The sequence below is a fragment of the Chrysemys picta genome, chromosome 19 (genome assembly GCF_011386835.1).
Source record: "Chrysemys picta bellii isolate R12L10 chromosome 19, ASM1138683v2, whole genome shotgun sequence".
NCBI lineage: Eukaryota > Metazoa > Chordata > Testudines > Emydidae > Chrysemys > Chrysemys picta.
The window spans coordinates 23,152,198-23,168,806 of record NC_088809.1 but is presented as its reverse complement, the minus strand read 5'-3'; the positions used below and the strand labels follow the sequence as shown (position 1 = coordinate 23,168,806).

The 16,609-nt window shown below is 47.3% G+C and overlaps 1 protein-coding gene across 1 annotated transcript in view; it reads right to left on the bottom strand.

The window, feature by feature from the left end:
- The window catches only part of LOC101935994 (myeloperoxidase-like), a 49,082-nt gene extending 32,786 nt beyond the window's left edge, over positions 1 to 16,296 (bottom strand). Inside the window, exons 1-4 of the mRNA XM_065573534.1 lie at positions 16,196 to 16,296; positions 8,593 to 8,686; positions 2,758 to 2,933; positions 491 to 614 (exon numbers count right to left, since the gene is read on the bottom strand). Coding sequence (XP_065429606.1) covers positions 491 to 614; positions 2,758 to 2,933; positions 8,593 to 8,686; positions 16,196 to 16,271 — 470 coding nt within the window. The 5' untranslated portion in view covers positions 16,272 to 16,296. The remainder of the gene's footprint in view (positions 1 to 490; positions 615 to 2,757; positions 2,934 to 8,592; positions 8,687 to 16,195) is intronic.
- Positions 16,297 to 16,609: the final 313 nt, after the last annotated feature.

Here is a 16,609-nt window from a genome sequence, read left to right as displayed (position 1 = left end):
AATGACGGTAGGAAGTGATACGGGGGAGACTGATCTGGAATGGCAGTCAGAAGGGACTGAGCCATCCCTTGCCTCTCTCCATTGGGCCCTCCACTGGGATTTGATGGAGCGGGAGGGCCCAGGTCCCCCTATCCGTCCCTCTTTCCCCAGCCTCCTGAGAGATACTAGAGGACTCCAGCGGGAGCGATGAATGGTGGCTTGGCTGCTGGGCCCCAGGACTGCCAGGAAGACCAGCCTCAAGGCTTAGAGAGACTCTTTGTCCACAGTTTGACCAATAGGCCCCTGAGTGAAGCCTGCTACACTCCTCCAGGTTAAAGTCTCTTTGTTATGTGTTTGTACAGCACCTCTCTTGGGCCCCTCAGTGTTAACACAATACAAGTAACTACGAATACAATTTTTTCTGCTTGGTGCAATGGTATCGTACCGACAACTTTAAGGACATTATGTAGGCTGAAGGCCCTCTATTATACATGAAAAATCAATGCTTTACCTGTTGTTGCATTCTCCAGTAATGGTCCGGTAAATGCTACTCTTCGGGCACTTAATGGAACGAATCTGATAGTCACAACCAGTTGCCTTGGAAATAATTTCCTTCTGCTTCCTACTTAGTACATCTGCAAGAGAAGCCAATCAGAGTGAAGCCATTTCCGTCATAATTTCTGGAACAGTCGCCAATAGTTCCATTTCATGGCTCCCCCAGCAGGAAAGCTCTACAGACAAATAGCATCTCATGTAAAAACTCTTTCTAGTTAGGAACACACTCAGTACTTCATGCTCTAGGAATCATATTGTTTGCAACCTTCATCTCTCAGCAGTTTTGGAGCATCTGAAGTGGAGGACAGGTATCGGGACTGATTCAGAAGTGCTAATGACAAAATCCCTACATTTCGTATGCCTGCCTGATTCAAATACTGATGAGATAAAGTTCCTTTTGGGGGGGTTAAAATGTTTGGTGTTTTCAATGACTATGGTGACATAATTTGAGGCTAGGTCAAGGGGACTAGGTAGGGACGAAGCAGTGGGAGGATTAAAGGATGGGGCAGGAGGAGTAGGGGAGGCTGGTGTGATGGGTTATCCCCCCCATCCCGGGTGCCACCTGATGTACTGGGGTACCACTGAGCCCACCAGTTCCACCAGCCTGGGCTCCCTTACCCTGTCCTGCTGAGCCAGGCCCTCGACATCCTCCAGCCCACACAGGTAGGGACCCGCCCAGCTGCAGAGAGACACAGACACTGAGATCAGCTCTGCCTGGGAAGATTCAGCTCGGGAATTGCCCAGCACTCAAATGCACACCCCCTCTGGGGTGCAAACCCAAAACTGAATTGTCTTGCACTGCACAGAGACCTGTACAGCGTAAGCTCCTGAAATCCGCCCCCTCCCTCAATGTAGAGGGAGATAGGCACAGCTTTTTGCCCCCCAGTTATGGATTGCACAAACTGGTTTAAAGAAAACAAAACCAGTTTATTAACTACAAAGGACAGATTTTAAGTGGTTGCTTTGATCGGTTTGCTATCCCTTATAGATTACTGAGCAAATAAAGCCAATACACAAACTAAACTTAATCCACTAAAGAAACTGGCTACAAGTAGTAATTTGTCACCCTAAAATGTTGTTTTAAGCAGGTTGCAGAGATTCTTGAAGACAAACTGCTCTTGTTTGACAGCTTAGAATGCCAGATATTACTTTCACAGGCCAGACACCTTCTAGTCTGGGTCCAGTCCTTTCTTTTCCAATTCAATCTTAGGTGTTTTCAGCAGTCATCTTGGACAGGGATTCAGTGAAGAACCGACCCTGATTAACTCACTTCCCTGCCTTAAATAGGATTTACATATGGCGGGAATCCTTTGTTTCCCAGTTTGATCCCCGCCCTCTTTGTGGAAAAATACTAGCAGTCCAAGATGGAGTCCAGTACCAGGTGACATGATCACATGACCCTGCCATGTCAAAGCAGCCCTAAGTCCGCCAGAAGACTTCCCAGGAAGGTGGGAGATTAGCATCCTTAAAGTCCTATTGTTCTTCCTAATGGTCCATTGGCTAACCAGGCAGACTGATTGCATTTTGTTTGGTGGGCAGTCCCCAGGTAAAAACACTTTTCTATTTGATACATAGTCCCTATTCCTAACTTCAGATATAGACATAATACAGGCATACAAATAGGATAATCATATTCAGTAAATCATAATCTTTCCAATGATACCTCACATGACCCATCTTGCATAGAACATGTTTTAGTTATGTCATATTCATATAATAACAATATCTCTATGAAGAATATGGGGCACCTTCCCCCTCCCACCCCCGAGGTTGGTCACTGCCTAATGCGAAGGCAGTGTGCCTAAAATCCTCTTTAGGTCTTGGTTATCTAACTTCCCAGTGTTACCAAAAATTGTCGTGTTATTCACAGATGTTTTTACAAAGTCCTGGGTTTCTTTTTCCAAGTTGCCTGAAAGCCTTTTAGTGTACAGCATTGTTAACACAATGTAGATATTCATATCTTTTAGAGTGTAGTTGTCTTGGCATTTAGCCACCAAGGCCATGAGGTGGTGTGCCTCAGTTTCCCCTTCCACACAGCAGTCTAAGTTTGTTATGCTTTTTCTGCTGTGCCAAGCTCTAACCTTGGCTACAGGTACTAGCTGAGAGGCAGTATTCTTATAGGACTTCCTTGTTACTACTTCTAGCTTGTTCAAAAGTGTCTACCAAAAGTCACGCATGCTACACATTGACAGGTTTCCTGCTAATCAGCCACGTGCACAGTACCTGTGATATTAAACTTTCCTTTCACGAGCCGACGCAGCTTCTTCTTCAGGAGGCTCAGGGTGGTTTCCATGTAATCGGCAGCTCGGATTGCAGACCTGGTTCCTGCCACTGGATCCTTTAAATGTTTCAGGAAATCTGAGGGGCTGGCGTCCTTTTCCCCAATGGCCTCTTTTGCCCTGGAAAAAAGGGATCCTGAAGCGGTGCACCAGCCACTGCTGTCCACAACAACTGAGGAGACGAGCTGCAGCTGCCAGGTCTACACTGACCTTTCCTACACTCTGACCAGCAGCCTCAGGGTTCCCAGGTCAGCGCTGTAAGGGACACGCCGTTCCGGTCTGTAACCCCTGCTTGGCAAACATTTGCTATTTTCTGTAAACAATTCAACTTTGTGCTCTGCTTCTTCGTATACAGAATCATACTAATTTATATGACGTTATAGGTGCTTGGGTTTGTGAATTGCCTGCTAGGTGTGAAGGTAGTGGATCTCATGAGACCTCTAGAGAGCCTTATAGTTAGTGCTGGGGAGGTGCCAGTGGTCATGGTACGTGTAGGTACCAGTGAGATAGGGAAAGGGAGGACAGAGGTCCTGGAGGCCAAATTTAGTCTGCTAGGGAAGAGACTAAAGCACAACACCTCCATGGGAGCATTCTCGGAAATGCTTCCAGTTCCACGCCATTGAAGCCGGGAGAACTGCAAGGTCTCAATCTGTGGATGAGACGATGGTGGAGGGAAGAGGAATTACAGAACTGGGGAAACTTGGGGAAAGGAGGAGCCTATACAGGAGGGATGGGCTTAACCATAACCAGAATGGAACCAGACACCGGGCACATAACATTCAAAAGGTTGTAGAGGATTTTTTTAAACTAAGGTCTGGGGCAAAGCTGACAGGTGTGGGGCAGCACGTGGTTCGGATGGAGACATCCCTTAGGGATAAATTGATTAAAGAGGGAACTCTAGATCCTACTATGAAGGATAGGAAAGAAGTTGGTAAAGCCCAGGTGGGAGCCAGTGAGGAACAGTCACACGTAAAATAATCCCATTGAAACCTAACACATGAAGGCAAGCAACTGAATACTGACAAAATGCACAAGTGCTTATAACCAAATGTGAGGTGTCTCAATACTAAGATGGGTGAACTAGAGTGTCATTAAATGGGGATGGTGATATAACAGGCATCATAGAAACTTTGTGGGATGAGGATAATCAATGGGACCTGGCAATATTGGGGAACAAAATGTACAGGAATGACAGAGTAGGTTCGCCTTGGTGAGCGAGTGGCAATACATGTTAAATAAAGCAGAGTCAAATAAGGTGAAAATCTTAAATGAATCATACTGTACAGCAGAGTCTCTATGGAAAGGAATTCCATGCTCCTACTGCCAGCCACCTGACCAAGATGGTGACAGTGACTGTGAAAGGCTAAGGGAGGTGGGATGGGGTGGACTAGGTCTGGAGGCCCTGCCTAGAGTGCTCACGGCCTTGCCACACCGCACCCCAGAAAAGGGACGCAGAGAGGTTCTCTAAGCTGCCTTGAGCAGCTATGTGGGAAGCAGCTAATCAGGGCCCAGCAGGCCAGCATAAAATGCCGCGGGGCCAGAGTGAGAGGAGTTTCTTGCTGGAGCTGGAGGAGTGTGGAGGTGAGCCTGGCTGGCTGAGGGAGTTAAAGGACCCGGACAGAGCAGTGCTCACAGAAGCTGGGGGGATGTGAAGGAATTCCAGGCTGGCTGCTGGGCCTATCAAGACGAGGCCCTGAGGTAAGGGCGAAGAATGAACTGGGGCTGCGGGGAAGTGGCACAGGGAACTGTAGCAGCGACACAGTTTATTTAAAGGGACACAGTGGGCGGATTCTATCTATAGGGGCTGAGACCCGTAGTAGAGGGTGGGTCAGGTCCCTCCCACCAGCCACTGGGAAACTGCCCTGGACTTTGATACACCCCAGAAGGGGAACTGAACTCTATTAGTGGCCTAGCTGAAGAAGATCTGGGGCCAGAAAAGAGGCAAAGAGTCTCCAGGGAGGGAGCCCTGGGGCACATGGACCCACACCAGGGTCAAGACTGCTTGAAGAGCAGAGACAATTTGAGAGAGCCCAGAAGGGACTGAGACAGTTCGAACCAGGGTACTGTGATAGGCCTGCTGGATTAATTGGGGAGCGAACCCAAAGGTTGGGCTGCAGATCAAGGGGCCTTATAGAGGGCACTGAGATATACATCCAACAGGGGGCCTATCCCAGAAGGGGGCTGATTTTTATCTCACATACAGACTGTGTGACTCAACCAGAGGGCTGAGTCACCAAAGATCCACCACAAACAGAGAAAGAGAGCAGGCACATGCCCTGTGACGGGGCGCTCATGAGAAGTGGAAGTACCCCATTACATATGGTACCAGCGGTGGGATATTTGAACCGGCCTCTGCAAGCAAGGGGAGCATGGAGCTCTTCCAATCAGAGTTCTAGGCCAGCAGCAGCAGGTTGCAGGAGCCACAAAGCTCCAGCAAGCTGCCCAGCAGCAGCAACTCCAGGATCACCCATCTCAGGCTTGGCAGGGAGCCTGTCAGCCATGACAGTCTCCACTCAGGACCAGCCATCACAGAGGCCATAAAGGAAAGAGCTATAAGACTCCACCATGGCGCTGCAGGTACTATGGGCAAGTAGGTCAGGCAAAATGGTTTCACCCTGATCCAAGCCATGGTTGTACGGCCAGCCAAGTTGTCTTGAGGGCCGCCTAGACCAGTGAAGGCCAGGCTGACCAAGACGCCTGGCCGGGAATGGGGGAGGCCCAGGCTATACTGAAGGTAGAACACAGGGACCATCACAACTTAGTGTAGTGCTTGGAAGGCTGCCCCAGGGGCAATTTGTTCCCGTTGTGGGAAAATGGGCCACAGAAGAAGGTATTGCCCTGAGAAAAACTTGAACTCTGGAACGCAGTACTAGTACCTCCCCGTAACTGGCAAAACTGGGCTAGACAAGGAAGCAGGACTGGGTCCATGCAGTAGAAATGGGAAAGCAGTCTGGGGGCGGATTGAACAACCCTTCCGCTGAAGACAAGACTCAGCCTCCAGTCTCCATCCTGAGGAAAGAGAACCTGGGGAATGTACCTAATGTGTCACAGGACCAGGGCCTGAAATAACTCTGGTGGAAAGAGCCCAATGAGAGGCCCTGAGGGATAGCAGGGTACCCAGATGGAGACAGAAGGAAACCAGTTTCACACTGGGAGCGCAGAGAATGACTGATAGCCAGAACTCTTGGTTGGGCACCAGGCACCCCTAAAACCTGCAGAACCAGATGAATGCTGTCTGGCATGCACTAAATATCAGGATGAAGTCTTATGGGACCTAGATGCAGGGAATGAAATGGACATGTTTTCAAGTGGTGAAAGAGCTGGCCAAGCAGCTGGGACAGACCAATCAGGAGATGGTCGACCTTGAGAAGGCGAAGCTGGCATTGGCGCCTGAATGTACAGTTGGCCAAGGAAAGTAACATGTCTCTGCCTAGGGGACAAAACACTGGGGGCATGTGACCAGATCACCTGGTACTGGACTTCATCTTGGAATACCAGTGTTTTTCCACTGAAAGGCGTGGGAACTAAGCTTGGAAACAAAGGGTTTCCGCCATATGCAAAAGCTATTTAAGGCAGGGGAGTGACATCATCGGGGTTCTTCTGGGCTCGGTCTGTGGAGCTAAAAATAGTGGTGTAGAGGATTAGGCCTGGGCTCTGAGATCTTGTGGTGGGGGAAGGTCTCAGAGGCTGGGCTCCAGCCTGAGCCCCAACATTTACACTGCTATTTTTGGCCCTGCGGCGGTGCCCCGTGATCCCGAGTGAGCTGACCCAGGCTCTGAGTCTTGGTGCCACAGGATTTTTATCCCAGCATAGACCTATTCCTAGAGCTTATCAAGTCAAAGCCAACTTGCTGAATTTCTCCTGGATGAATGGGGAGCTAGTGCAGACTCAGAATCACAGATGGGGAAACACCACTGAGTCAACGGGCAGCTGAATTCTGTGTCTGCTGGAGTTTGGAGTGGTCTTTGGCAATAGTTGTACGTAGAGTGTATCTCAGTGCTCCGTTCCAGAGGTGAGAACGGCCTGGAAAGCCATGGCGAGATCCATGACCGAAAGACAGGGCCACAGTCCAGCAGCGGAAATAAGGAGACACATTTCATAGCGATCATCTGGGGCTGTCAAAGTGTAATTCACTTTTGAAGAAGACTTCTAACTTTTTTGTTTCAAAATGCCCTGGTTTAACATCCTGCTGCTGGCTGGGACTGGACATACATGAAATCGTACAAAAGGCAGGTGGCTACGTGTTGTAGAAGTTGGAGTTTCTGTGACACTTTCACCTGCAGCCCCAGATAGAGGAAGCTACAATAGTCTAATCTGGTGATGGTGGTAGCACATATCACAGTGGGAGAGGAATGAAGAGTCTCCTTGCCAGCCATAGGTGGACTAAAGCAACAGTAGCAGGCAATGCAATCTGTGTGACCAGGAGCAAGGAAGATCCAGGAGGAACTCTATTCTGCATAAACAACAAGGAGTCTGGTGGCACCTTAAAGACTAACAGATAAGGTGCCACCAGACTCCTTGTTGTTTTTGTAGATACAGACTAACACGGCTACCCCCATACTATTCTGCACATTATCTCTCTGTTTGGACATGGTGCTTACATCACGAAACCAACACCTGTTTAAATGTGTAGCACTATCCGCCTTATTCCATCCTTGCACATGAATGGAATGTCCAGCCACAGCAGATAAATCTATCAACTGGATATTTCGGCAAAAATTAATAGTATTGGAATAACCAGATTGATATTCAAATGGTCATTATTAGGCATTAGAGTTAATACCATCTTGGGATGAATAGCATAGTCCATGGGCAACAAATGTTAATTTAGTCACCAAAAAGGCAGTTTCAGACAACAAAAATCTATTTTTGAATTTGTGTTGAGTTTATCAAATAATGTTGATACAAAATGAATGTTTCAGAAATGTTGAAACAAAATGTTTTATTTTGACCCAACTTGAAATTTTTCATCTTGATTTTAAGGCATTTTAACAAAAGCAAAGCAGGACAAGCCTCACAAAATGGCTGGGTGGGGGAGCAGAAGGCGGCAGCCTCCTTTTTAACCATTGGCCCTGTGGTGACAGCGCTCAGCTACACCGTGGGAAACCCAGTTCAATTCTCCCTTAACCCCAAAGCATTTTTAAATAGGTCTTCACAAAAAAGGTAGAGTTTCCAAAAGGGAATTACACCTAATTTTGGACACTTCTCAGAGATCATATTGAAGTGCTTTGTCCAGTAACCTCAAGCTTTCCTCCAAAATTCTCCCCTGCTACAGACCAAACATGCCATACTTCCCATATCAGAGAGAGGGGCTGCTATTTTCCAGAATGGTTCAACAGAGTTGATATTGAGACTAGAATCAGCTAAACTCTCCCTACAGAATCACTGTAGTGCCAGTGATGAGCGATGATGATCCCTGGCAGCTGCTGGGGCTCGCAGAGCTGGCTGGTCATGTGGTGCTGGCATGAGCTACGTTAAAAGAAGCTAAAATATGTGTACTTTCCTAATATCACTTTGCATTGTAAGCAATTGCTGTAGTTGCCATAGCAGTGCTGTGTGGTCACAAATGAGAGAGGAGGTGGTCCATGCCATTGTGGAGGGAAGAGATTAGTGCACATGGTATGATCCATGCTAGAAAAAATTTCAGAACCCTGAACTACGATGTCACCATAATAAATACATATTTGTACAAAAGAAAAACTCCCCAGATAATGGTATCACGTTCCCATGTTGTTTGTAAAATTGTACCCCTAGTATGGATAACAGAAGGTGAACTGACCTGTCCCGTTCGTACTTGTATGCAGCGTCCACCAGCTCCTTGGCTTCATTCGTGCTGCTCAGAAAGAATGGATCTGGCAGCGTCTCCAAGATATCTAGTCCAAAGAGAGGAAAGAGCAGGACATGAGGACAACTCCTTCCCACCAGCTCACTGCACAGACCCAAAGTGAAAGGAGCACATGTCTTCTCCTTCGTGCTGTGAACTTGCTGGATTAACCTTTAGGCACTTAACGCCAAGACTGAGTGTTGAATGAGAAAGTTGTTCATATATAATTGAACCTTTTTCATGCTATGGATCTAAGAGCTAAAGAAAGGGAGACATGAAGCAAAGTTAAACTTAGGGATAACTGGGTGAAATTGAATGGCCTGTTCATATTGGTGAGAGGTTTCAGAGTGGTAGCCGTGTTAGTCTGTATCAGCAAAAACAACAAGGAGTCCTCGTGGCATCTTAGAGACTAACAAATGTATTTGGGCATAAGCTTTTGTGGGCTAGAATCCACTTCATCAGATGCATGGCGTGGAAAATACAGTAGCAGGTATATACACATATTACGTGAAAAGATGGGAGTTGCCTTATCAAGTGGGGGGTCAGTCTAACGAGACAATTCAATGAACAGTAGAATACCAAGGGAGGAAAAATCACTTTTGTAGTGGTATGAGGGTGGCCCATTTCAAACAGTTGACAAGAAGGTGTGAGTAACAGTAGGAGGAAATTAGTATGGTAAAGTGGCAATTTAAGTCTGTCACTCAATAACAGACTTAAAAGTGGCAATTCTTCAACAAAAAAACTTCAAAAACAGACTCCAACGTGAAACTGCAGAACTGGAATTAAATTGCAAACTGGACACAATCAAATTAGTCCTGAATAAAGACTGGGAGTGGATGGTTCATTACAAAAACTAATTTTACCATACTAACTCCCCCCCTACTGTTATTCACACCTTCTTGGCAACTGTTTGAAATGAGCCACCCTCATTACCACTACAAAAGTGATTTGTCCTCCCTTGGTATGTGTTAGTCTCTAAGGTGCCACAAGGACTCCTCGTTATTTTTGCATATAGGTGAGATCACACTAAATGATCTAATGGTCCCTTCTGGCCTTCTCCTCTATGAATCATAGAGCTCTTGGTTCTCCAGTTCCTCAAGGGGACCAGGATGTATTCCAGGAAGGAACTTAATAGGTAGAAATTTTTGGATAGCCAGACATTCTTCAGCTCTCAGCTGAAGCTGACCGTGTCTGCATCTGCTTTCTCAATTCTCTCTGTTCCCCCAACAAGACCTATGGCCAGTGGCCTGATCACTTTCCTCTCCTCCAAGTGCTTCAAAATGGATTCCTTGAGAACCTGCTCCATGATTTTGCCAGGGACAAAGGTGAGACTGTAGCTCCGCGGATTCTTCTTCTTCCCTTTTTTAAAGATGGGCACTATATTTGCCTTTTTCTAATCGTCTGGGACCTTCCCCGATCGCCATGAGTTTTCAAAGATAATGGCCAATGGCTCTGCAATCACATCAGCCAACTCCCTCAGCACCTTCGGATGCAGCGCATTCGGCCCCATGGACTTGTGCTCGTCCAGCTTTTCTAAATAGTCCTTAACCTGTTCTTTCACCACTCAGGGCTGCTCACCTCTTCCCCATACTGTGCTGCCCAGTGCAGCAGTCTGGGAGCTGAACTTGTCTGTGAAGAACGAGGCAAAAAAAGCATTGAGTACTTCAGCTTTTTCCACATCATCTATCACTAGGTTGCCTCCCTCATTTAGTAAGGGTCCCACACTTTCCCTGATCTTCTTGTTGCTAACATATCCGTAGAAACCCTTCTTGTTATCCTTCACATCCGTTGCTAGCTGCAACTCCAAGTGTGCTTTGGCCTTCCTGATTACACCCCTGCATGCTCGAGCAATATTTTTATACTCCTCCCTGGTCATCTGTCCAAGTTTCCACTTCTTGTAAGCTTCCTTCTTGTGTTTGATTGCTCTGTTAAGCCAAGCTGGCAATGGAGTCCTGTTTGAAATGTGATTACATGAATCCACTAGGGCAGTGCTTCTCAAACTATCTGATGTGGGGGACCAGCAATTTTTTTTTCCAATGTGCCAGGGACCGGTGCCATATTATTATCCTATTTGACGCTCTTATGAGGAAACTCGTCGCGGACCGGCAGCCGATGGCTCGCGGACCCGCACTGGTCCGCGGACCACCACTTTGAGAAGCACTGCACTAGGGAACTACTAGTGCACACCAGCAGCATCCACAGAAGCCACTTAGTGTGCAACACACTACTGTGCACTAGAATTCATATCCCTCTGGTGCAGTCTATGACACCAGGTAGACTAAATCGGTATCCAGATAGCTCTTCACATGAGCTATTCGAATATTTCCAGATGGTGGCACTACTGCATCAGCAACTTCTAGTTTGCCTGGTCTGGCTTTCCTCTGCTTGGGCAATTCTGTCTACAAAGGGCTTTGCCTCCACATCACCTGCAAATGTCTTCTGGCCTGGGAGTCCCTTGGGAAACTGTCTCTCATCTGACCTAAAGGACACCTGTGAATAGCTTGCACCGGGGCCTTCTCCAATGTTGTAGGCACTTCCCTAGCAATCTACTTGAAGAGCTGCATCTGGTATACAGACGTCACCTGGGGGCTGGGAATTAATAGTTGAGAGTTTAAAGAAACCTACGTTTCTGCTTCCAAATTTATAATTCTGCATCTAGTCTGATCCACGGATTTATCCAGTATGTTGTCCTCCTTCCCCAGCAGGTTAGGACGTTCCCTTGTTAAACCATTTCTAAACTGACTTGTCACAGAGTATTCTCATGGCTCACCACTGAGCATAAGCCCCTCTCTGCATTGCCAACTCTGCAGGCAGTACAGCCGGTTCTGCCTCAGTCGAGCCATATCGCACAGACGCTGACACAGCGTAAGCTCTACCAAGCAGTCTCCTCAATACACCCCAATAACTAGGCAGGGGTCCCCCGCCACCTCCTGGCTTGCCATGCCTTCTGGCAGGTCAGTGTTTGCGTAACAGGCTGTAAGATCCAGGATCCACACTGGAAGCTGCTGGTAAAATGCTTTGGCGTCGCCATCCAGAAACACTGCCAGGTCTGTGCTGCTCGCTCAGCAGGCCACTCATTCACAGAGTGCAACAGCTCAATTGTCAAATGCTCACAGGTTCCAGTCTCCTCTTTGTGACCAGTACCTTTGTCTGAAGCAAAAGTGCTTTTCCCTTCTTAAAGCTGCTGCCACTAGTTGTGATACTCTCTTATATGAATCAAAGGATTTATTGGAACACTGCAAGTACCAACTCCAGCACACACAGGCAGGATTTCACTTCCTACTAGCCACCCCCCTCCTACCGCTGATCAGATACAGCAACATAACATCAAAACATCCACACCTCAGCACTGAGCTAGAGATACAGCACTACTTATGGGCGGAGGTGCTACCTGCACTGACCATTAGACAGTCCCTCCCCAGTCACCATCTAGTCTCCCTCCCTCCCTCCCCACTTACAGTCTCCTTTCATGCTCCCCCCGGCTCCTTTCCCCAATGCACCCCACCCCCCAAATCTATCTGCTCCCATATTTTCTTACTGCTTATGTATCCCTCTCTCCCTTTCTTTCCCTGCTGTTTGTCAGTCTTCTGTTGCAACCTCCCTCCTGTGTGTCATGTTCCCATCTCCTCATAGGTTCCAGTCCAGCCTTCTGCTATAGAGAGGTAGTGACCTTCCCTGCAGACAGCCTAGCTGCAGTCCCACTGAAAACTGGGAATTGATGGTCATTGTTACTAAGGTCAGTCTCTCTTCCACAGGCAAAGCCTGTATGACTGTGAACGGCTGCCATCTTGTCTGAGACCCATTGCCAGGAACAGAAGGTTGTGGCCATTTTGAACAAAGGAAAAGTTTGAAGCTAGAAATTAAGAGATCATTTGTAACCTGGGACAGATGTAGTCTCCCAATTCAATAGGCGCACGGGAACCTATCCAGCCCTGCTCCCCTCCCTCTCTACCCCATGTCCAGCCCTGCTCCCCTCCCACTCTGCCCCATGTCCAGCCCTGCTCCCCTCCCACTCTGCCCCATGTCCAGCCCTGCTCCCCTCCCTCTCTGCCCCATGTCCAGCCCTGCTCCCCTCCCTCTCTGCCCCATGTCCAGCACTGCTACCCCGGGATCTCTTGGCCAAGTGGGAGTTGCCATCACAGCCCAGAGCGGGCAGGAGCACGTGGAGCGAACACCCTTGCCCCAGTGGTGGTGGCACAGACTCCCCCACCCTGCAGACCTCAGCCCTCCCCTTGTGCTGCAGCTCCCATCCAAAGCAGGCAAAGAGAACCGATCACTTCCTCCCCCACCCATGACCCTACGGCTGCACTGTCTAAATCCTTACCCCTCCCTGCAGCTCCCCGGCACCCAGTGGAGCTGTTGAGGGTTCCACTAAGAGGGCCCAGCTGCAGACCCAGACTTGGGGGCTGGCTGTGCTCCCTTGCAGCAGCAGCTCTCTGAGTTCTGTAACCAAGGGCGGGTACAGAACTCGGGCACTCTGCAGATTCAGGACGTGGTGTTTCTAAGATCAGTTTTGGTCTGCGCCAGGGCTAGGACTGCTGAGGAGTGTAGACCCAACTGCCCAACCCTTCCAACAGAGCCTCAGTGACTCAGCGCTCAGGCATGGGGCAGCAGCCCATCCCTGAGCAGAGCCTGGGTCAGATGACCCCCACTCTCAGGTACTTCCCCAACCCCATCAGAGCTGCAAGTTAGTCTGTGCAACAGCACGAACTGGGCAGTGACCCTCCTGCTGCCGTGCCATGTAACAGACTCTAGATTCCCAGCCTCCCTCTGATCCAGTGCTGGGTCCTGCCCCAGCCTTGCCCATGCCCTACTCTGACCTTGCTCCAGCCCTGACTCCGGCTACGGTACAGTTTGTCTTGTCTACAGACCCTGACCACCTGGCTTCAACCTCCACTCCGACTGTTTGTTATTTTGTGTACTTTTTTGTGTCCCGTCTCTAACAAACAATCCCAGTCTTTTCCATCTCTCTTCAGAGGAGAGTTTTGCCGTTCCCTAATCATTCTCATTACCCTTCTCTGAAGGCCCTGTAATTATACATTGTCCTTTTTTGAGGTGGGATGGACAACACTAAACACAGTATTCCAGATGAGGGAACTGATTTATATAACAGCCATGTTTTCCTTATCCCTCTTCATCCCATTCCTTACGTATCCAAACATCCTGTCTGCTTTTTTCACCACAGCTGTATATTGGGGAAAGGGCTTTATTCAGCTGTTTATAATGAAGCCCAGGTCATGTTCTGAAGTGATATCATTAATTTAGAGCCTTGTACAGTGTTTGAGTATTATTCATTGTTTAACGCTGAATTTCATCTGCCATTCTGTTGCCCATTCACTTAGCTTGGATAGATCTGTCTGAAGTATTTCAGTCTTCCAGGGCTTGACTAACCTGAATAACTTTGTGTCATCTGCATATATATTTCTGTCCACAATGTGCAATTGCTGCTGGAATAGTGTGTCCAGTCCCGGGGTCCCCAATTCAAGAAGAATGTTGATAAATTGAAGAGAGGGTCAGAGAAGAGTCATGAGAATGACAAAAGGATGAGAAAATCTGCCCTAGCTTGAACTTCTTGAGTCTCTCATTATATTTCATTTAACAAATAGAAGGTTCAGAGGTGACTTGATTACATCTGAAAGTATCTACCTGGGGAACAAATCATTAATACTGGGCTCTTCAATCTAGCAGAGAACGGGATAACAGGAGCCAATTGCTGGAAGCTGAAGCTAGATACATGCAGACTGGATATAAGGCATAAATTCTGAACCGTTAGAGTAAGTAACAATTTAGCAAGGGTCACTGTGGATTCTCCATCACTGACCATTTTTAAAGCAAGAGCTGATGATTCTCTAAAAATATGCTCTAGGAATTATTTGGGGAAGTTTTGTGGCCTGTGTAACACGGGAGGTCAGACTAGATGATCACAATGGTTCCTTCTGGCCTTGGAATAAATGAATATACAAGGCTGATGAAAAATCATTTAGTTTTTCAACAATGTCCTTCTCAATTTTAACTGCTCTATTTACCACCCCTGGTAAGTCAGCGGACCCACTGATTCTTTAGTGGGCTTCCTGCTTCTTCTAGAGAATTTCTCATGTTTTATACCTTCAACTATTTACTGTACAAAATCCATCCTAGCCCTCCTCCTTTCCCTCTTACATATTGGCTGCTGTAGTGTATGTTCTTGTTAATCGGCTTGGCTGGGGCTGGATTTCCAAATCCCAAAGAATTTCTCTCTGGCTCAGATAACCTCCTGAAGACTTGAACGTTGCCATTTACTCTTCTCTTCCTGCTCAGCAGATTGCATAAGACTACTACTGTTTTCTTAGGTGGACAAATCTAAGGGTGTTGCTTCCTTTGCTGTTGGCATTAGGGCTTTTCTGAAGAGCTTCCTTATTGTATTGAAATCCCCTTTTCTATATTTAGTGTCACTGTGATAGTTTTTTGTACCTTATTTCCCTTCGCTATTAAGCACAATTATGTTGTGGTCGTTATTACTTGCTGGCTTATTGGAGGAAGACATGAGTTGGGGCCTTTCAATTCATTATATGCTGAAGTAATTTGAATCAAAACTGTATGCAGAGTCTGTGCATCCCCCAAGAGTTACTTGGCGATTTTTAGTCATAACCATTTCTACAGAGCTTTTAATCCTAGCAGGAGCCCATGAATTTTTTCAGTGCATAAACACTTCTGCACATAAATCTTTACAGCTGAGGTCTAATTGTAGGGGACATTGGTGGTGACCCTTATTATTGAAGTTGCCCAGGACTTCCCATTATAACACCCTGTTTTCCGCTGTTATAACTTGGCCAATCTTTCATCTTTCAGGGGCTGGAACGTTCCAGGAGTGCTTTCTGCCTCAGGCTGAATATTTTTGGCAAGTTTAAGCGAAACAGTTCAGCTGTTTCTATGAATGAACTTTTGCCAACTTTTTTTTCCAGCTATTTCCTCGAAGAACTCTAGTGCCTCCATGAGTTGAGAACTGAAGTTTGCAAGAGAATAAGCCTGGAATCAGTGATTGATTTATTGTCAAAAAATGAGCTGCCCTGTTTTTGCCAAAACTTTCCCAAACGAATGCCAAAAAGAAAAACCTGAGGGAGGGGTGTGGGATATTGTGTGGATGCAAAAGCGACCCCTTTAGGATGCGGAGCCTTTTTTGATTATATTGCCAATCCATTTTGTTTTACTGCAAAGGACACTAGTGAGTCAGCATGTCCCTGGACTCGGACACTAGTGGACTGTGCATTAGGAGACCTGGGTTCTGTTCTTGGTTCTACTGTATGTGACTCTTTTTGTCCTGGAGGCAGGCATCTGCCCTCTCTGTGCCTCAGTTTTCCCATCTGTAAAAAGGGGATAATGATCAGGTTCTCTGAAGACCTTGGATATTCATAGGGACTATACACTTCCTAGGTATATGTTTTATTTTGGGTGGGAGAGGGAACACTTCAAACCTATATAGACGGGGTGGGGGCCCACAGTGAGTTTTGACTTTGGATCCCACCACGAAGCATTATACCCCCAATGCAGAGCATCAGCAGCAGGAGAAAGGGAACAGTACCATTTATGGAAGATCCCGATGCCTGGCACAGGCTCAGGGTCACCAAGAATCCGAAGAGGAGGATCCCTGACTTCATCCCTGGAGAGAAACACAAATACACCTCGGTTATTAGCAGTAATTAAAGGAGGTAAAGGGCCCACGGATGTCATGCACCCACTGAAAGAGATCAACTTCCACAGCTCTGTTCACTGAATATTTGTATCAGTTTTCTGGAAGGAAACATGGATTTGCTGCTGATAAAGTTTGCAGGTGAGACTAAGATTGGTGGGGTGAAGGATTTTGCCCCCAGATCAGATTGACAGTAACTTTTGTTTTTTTCCCCTTCCTCTGCAGCATGGGGGTTTGCTAAGGTCAGACTTGATCGGGTGGTCCCTTCTATGACCATAGAATCATAGAATATTACGATTGGAAGAA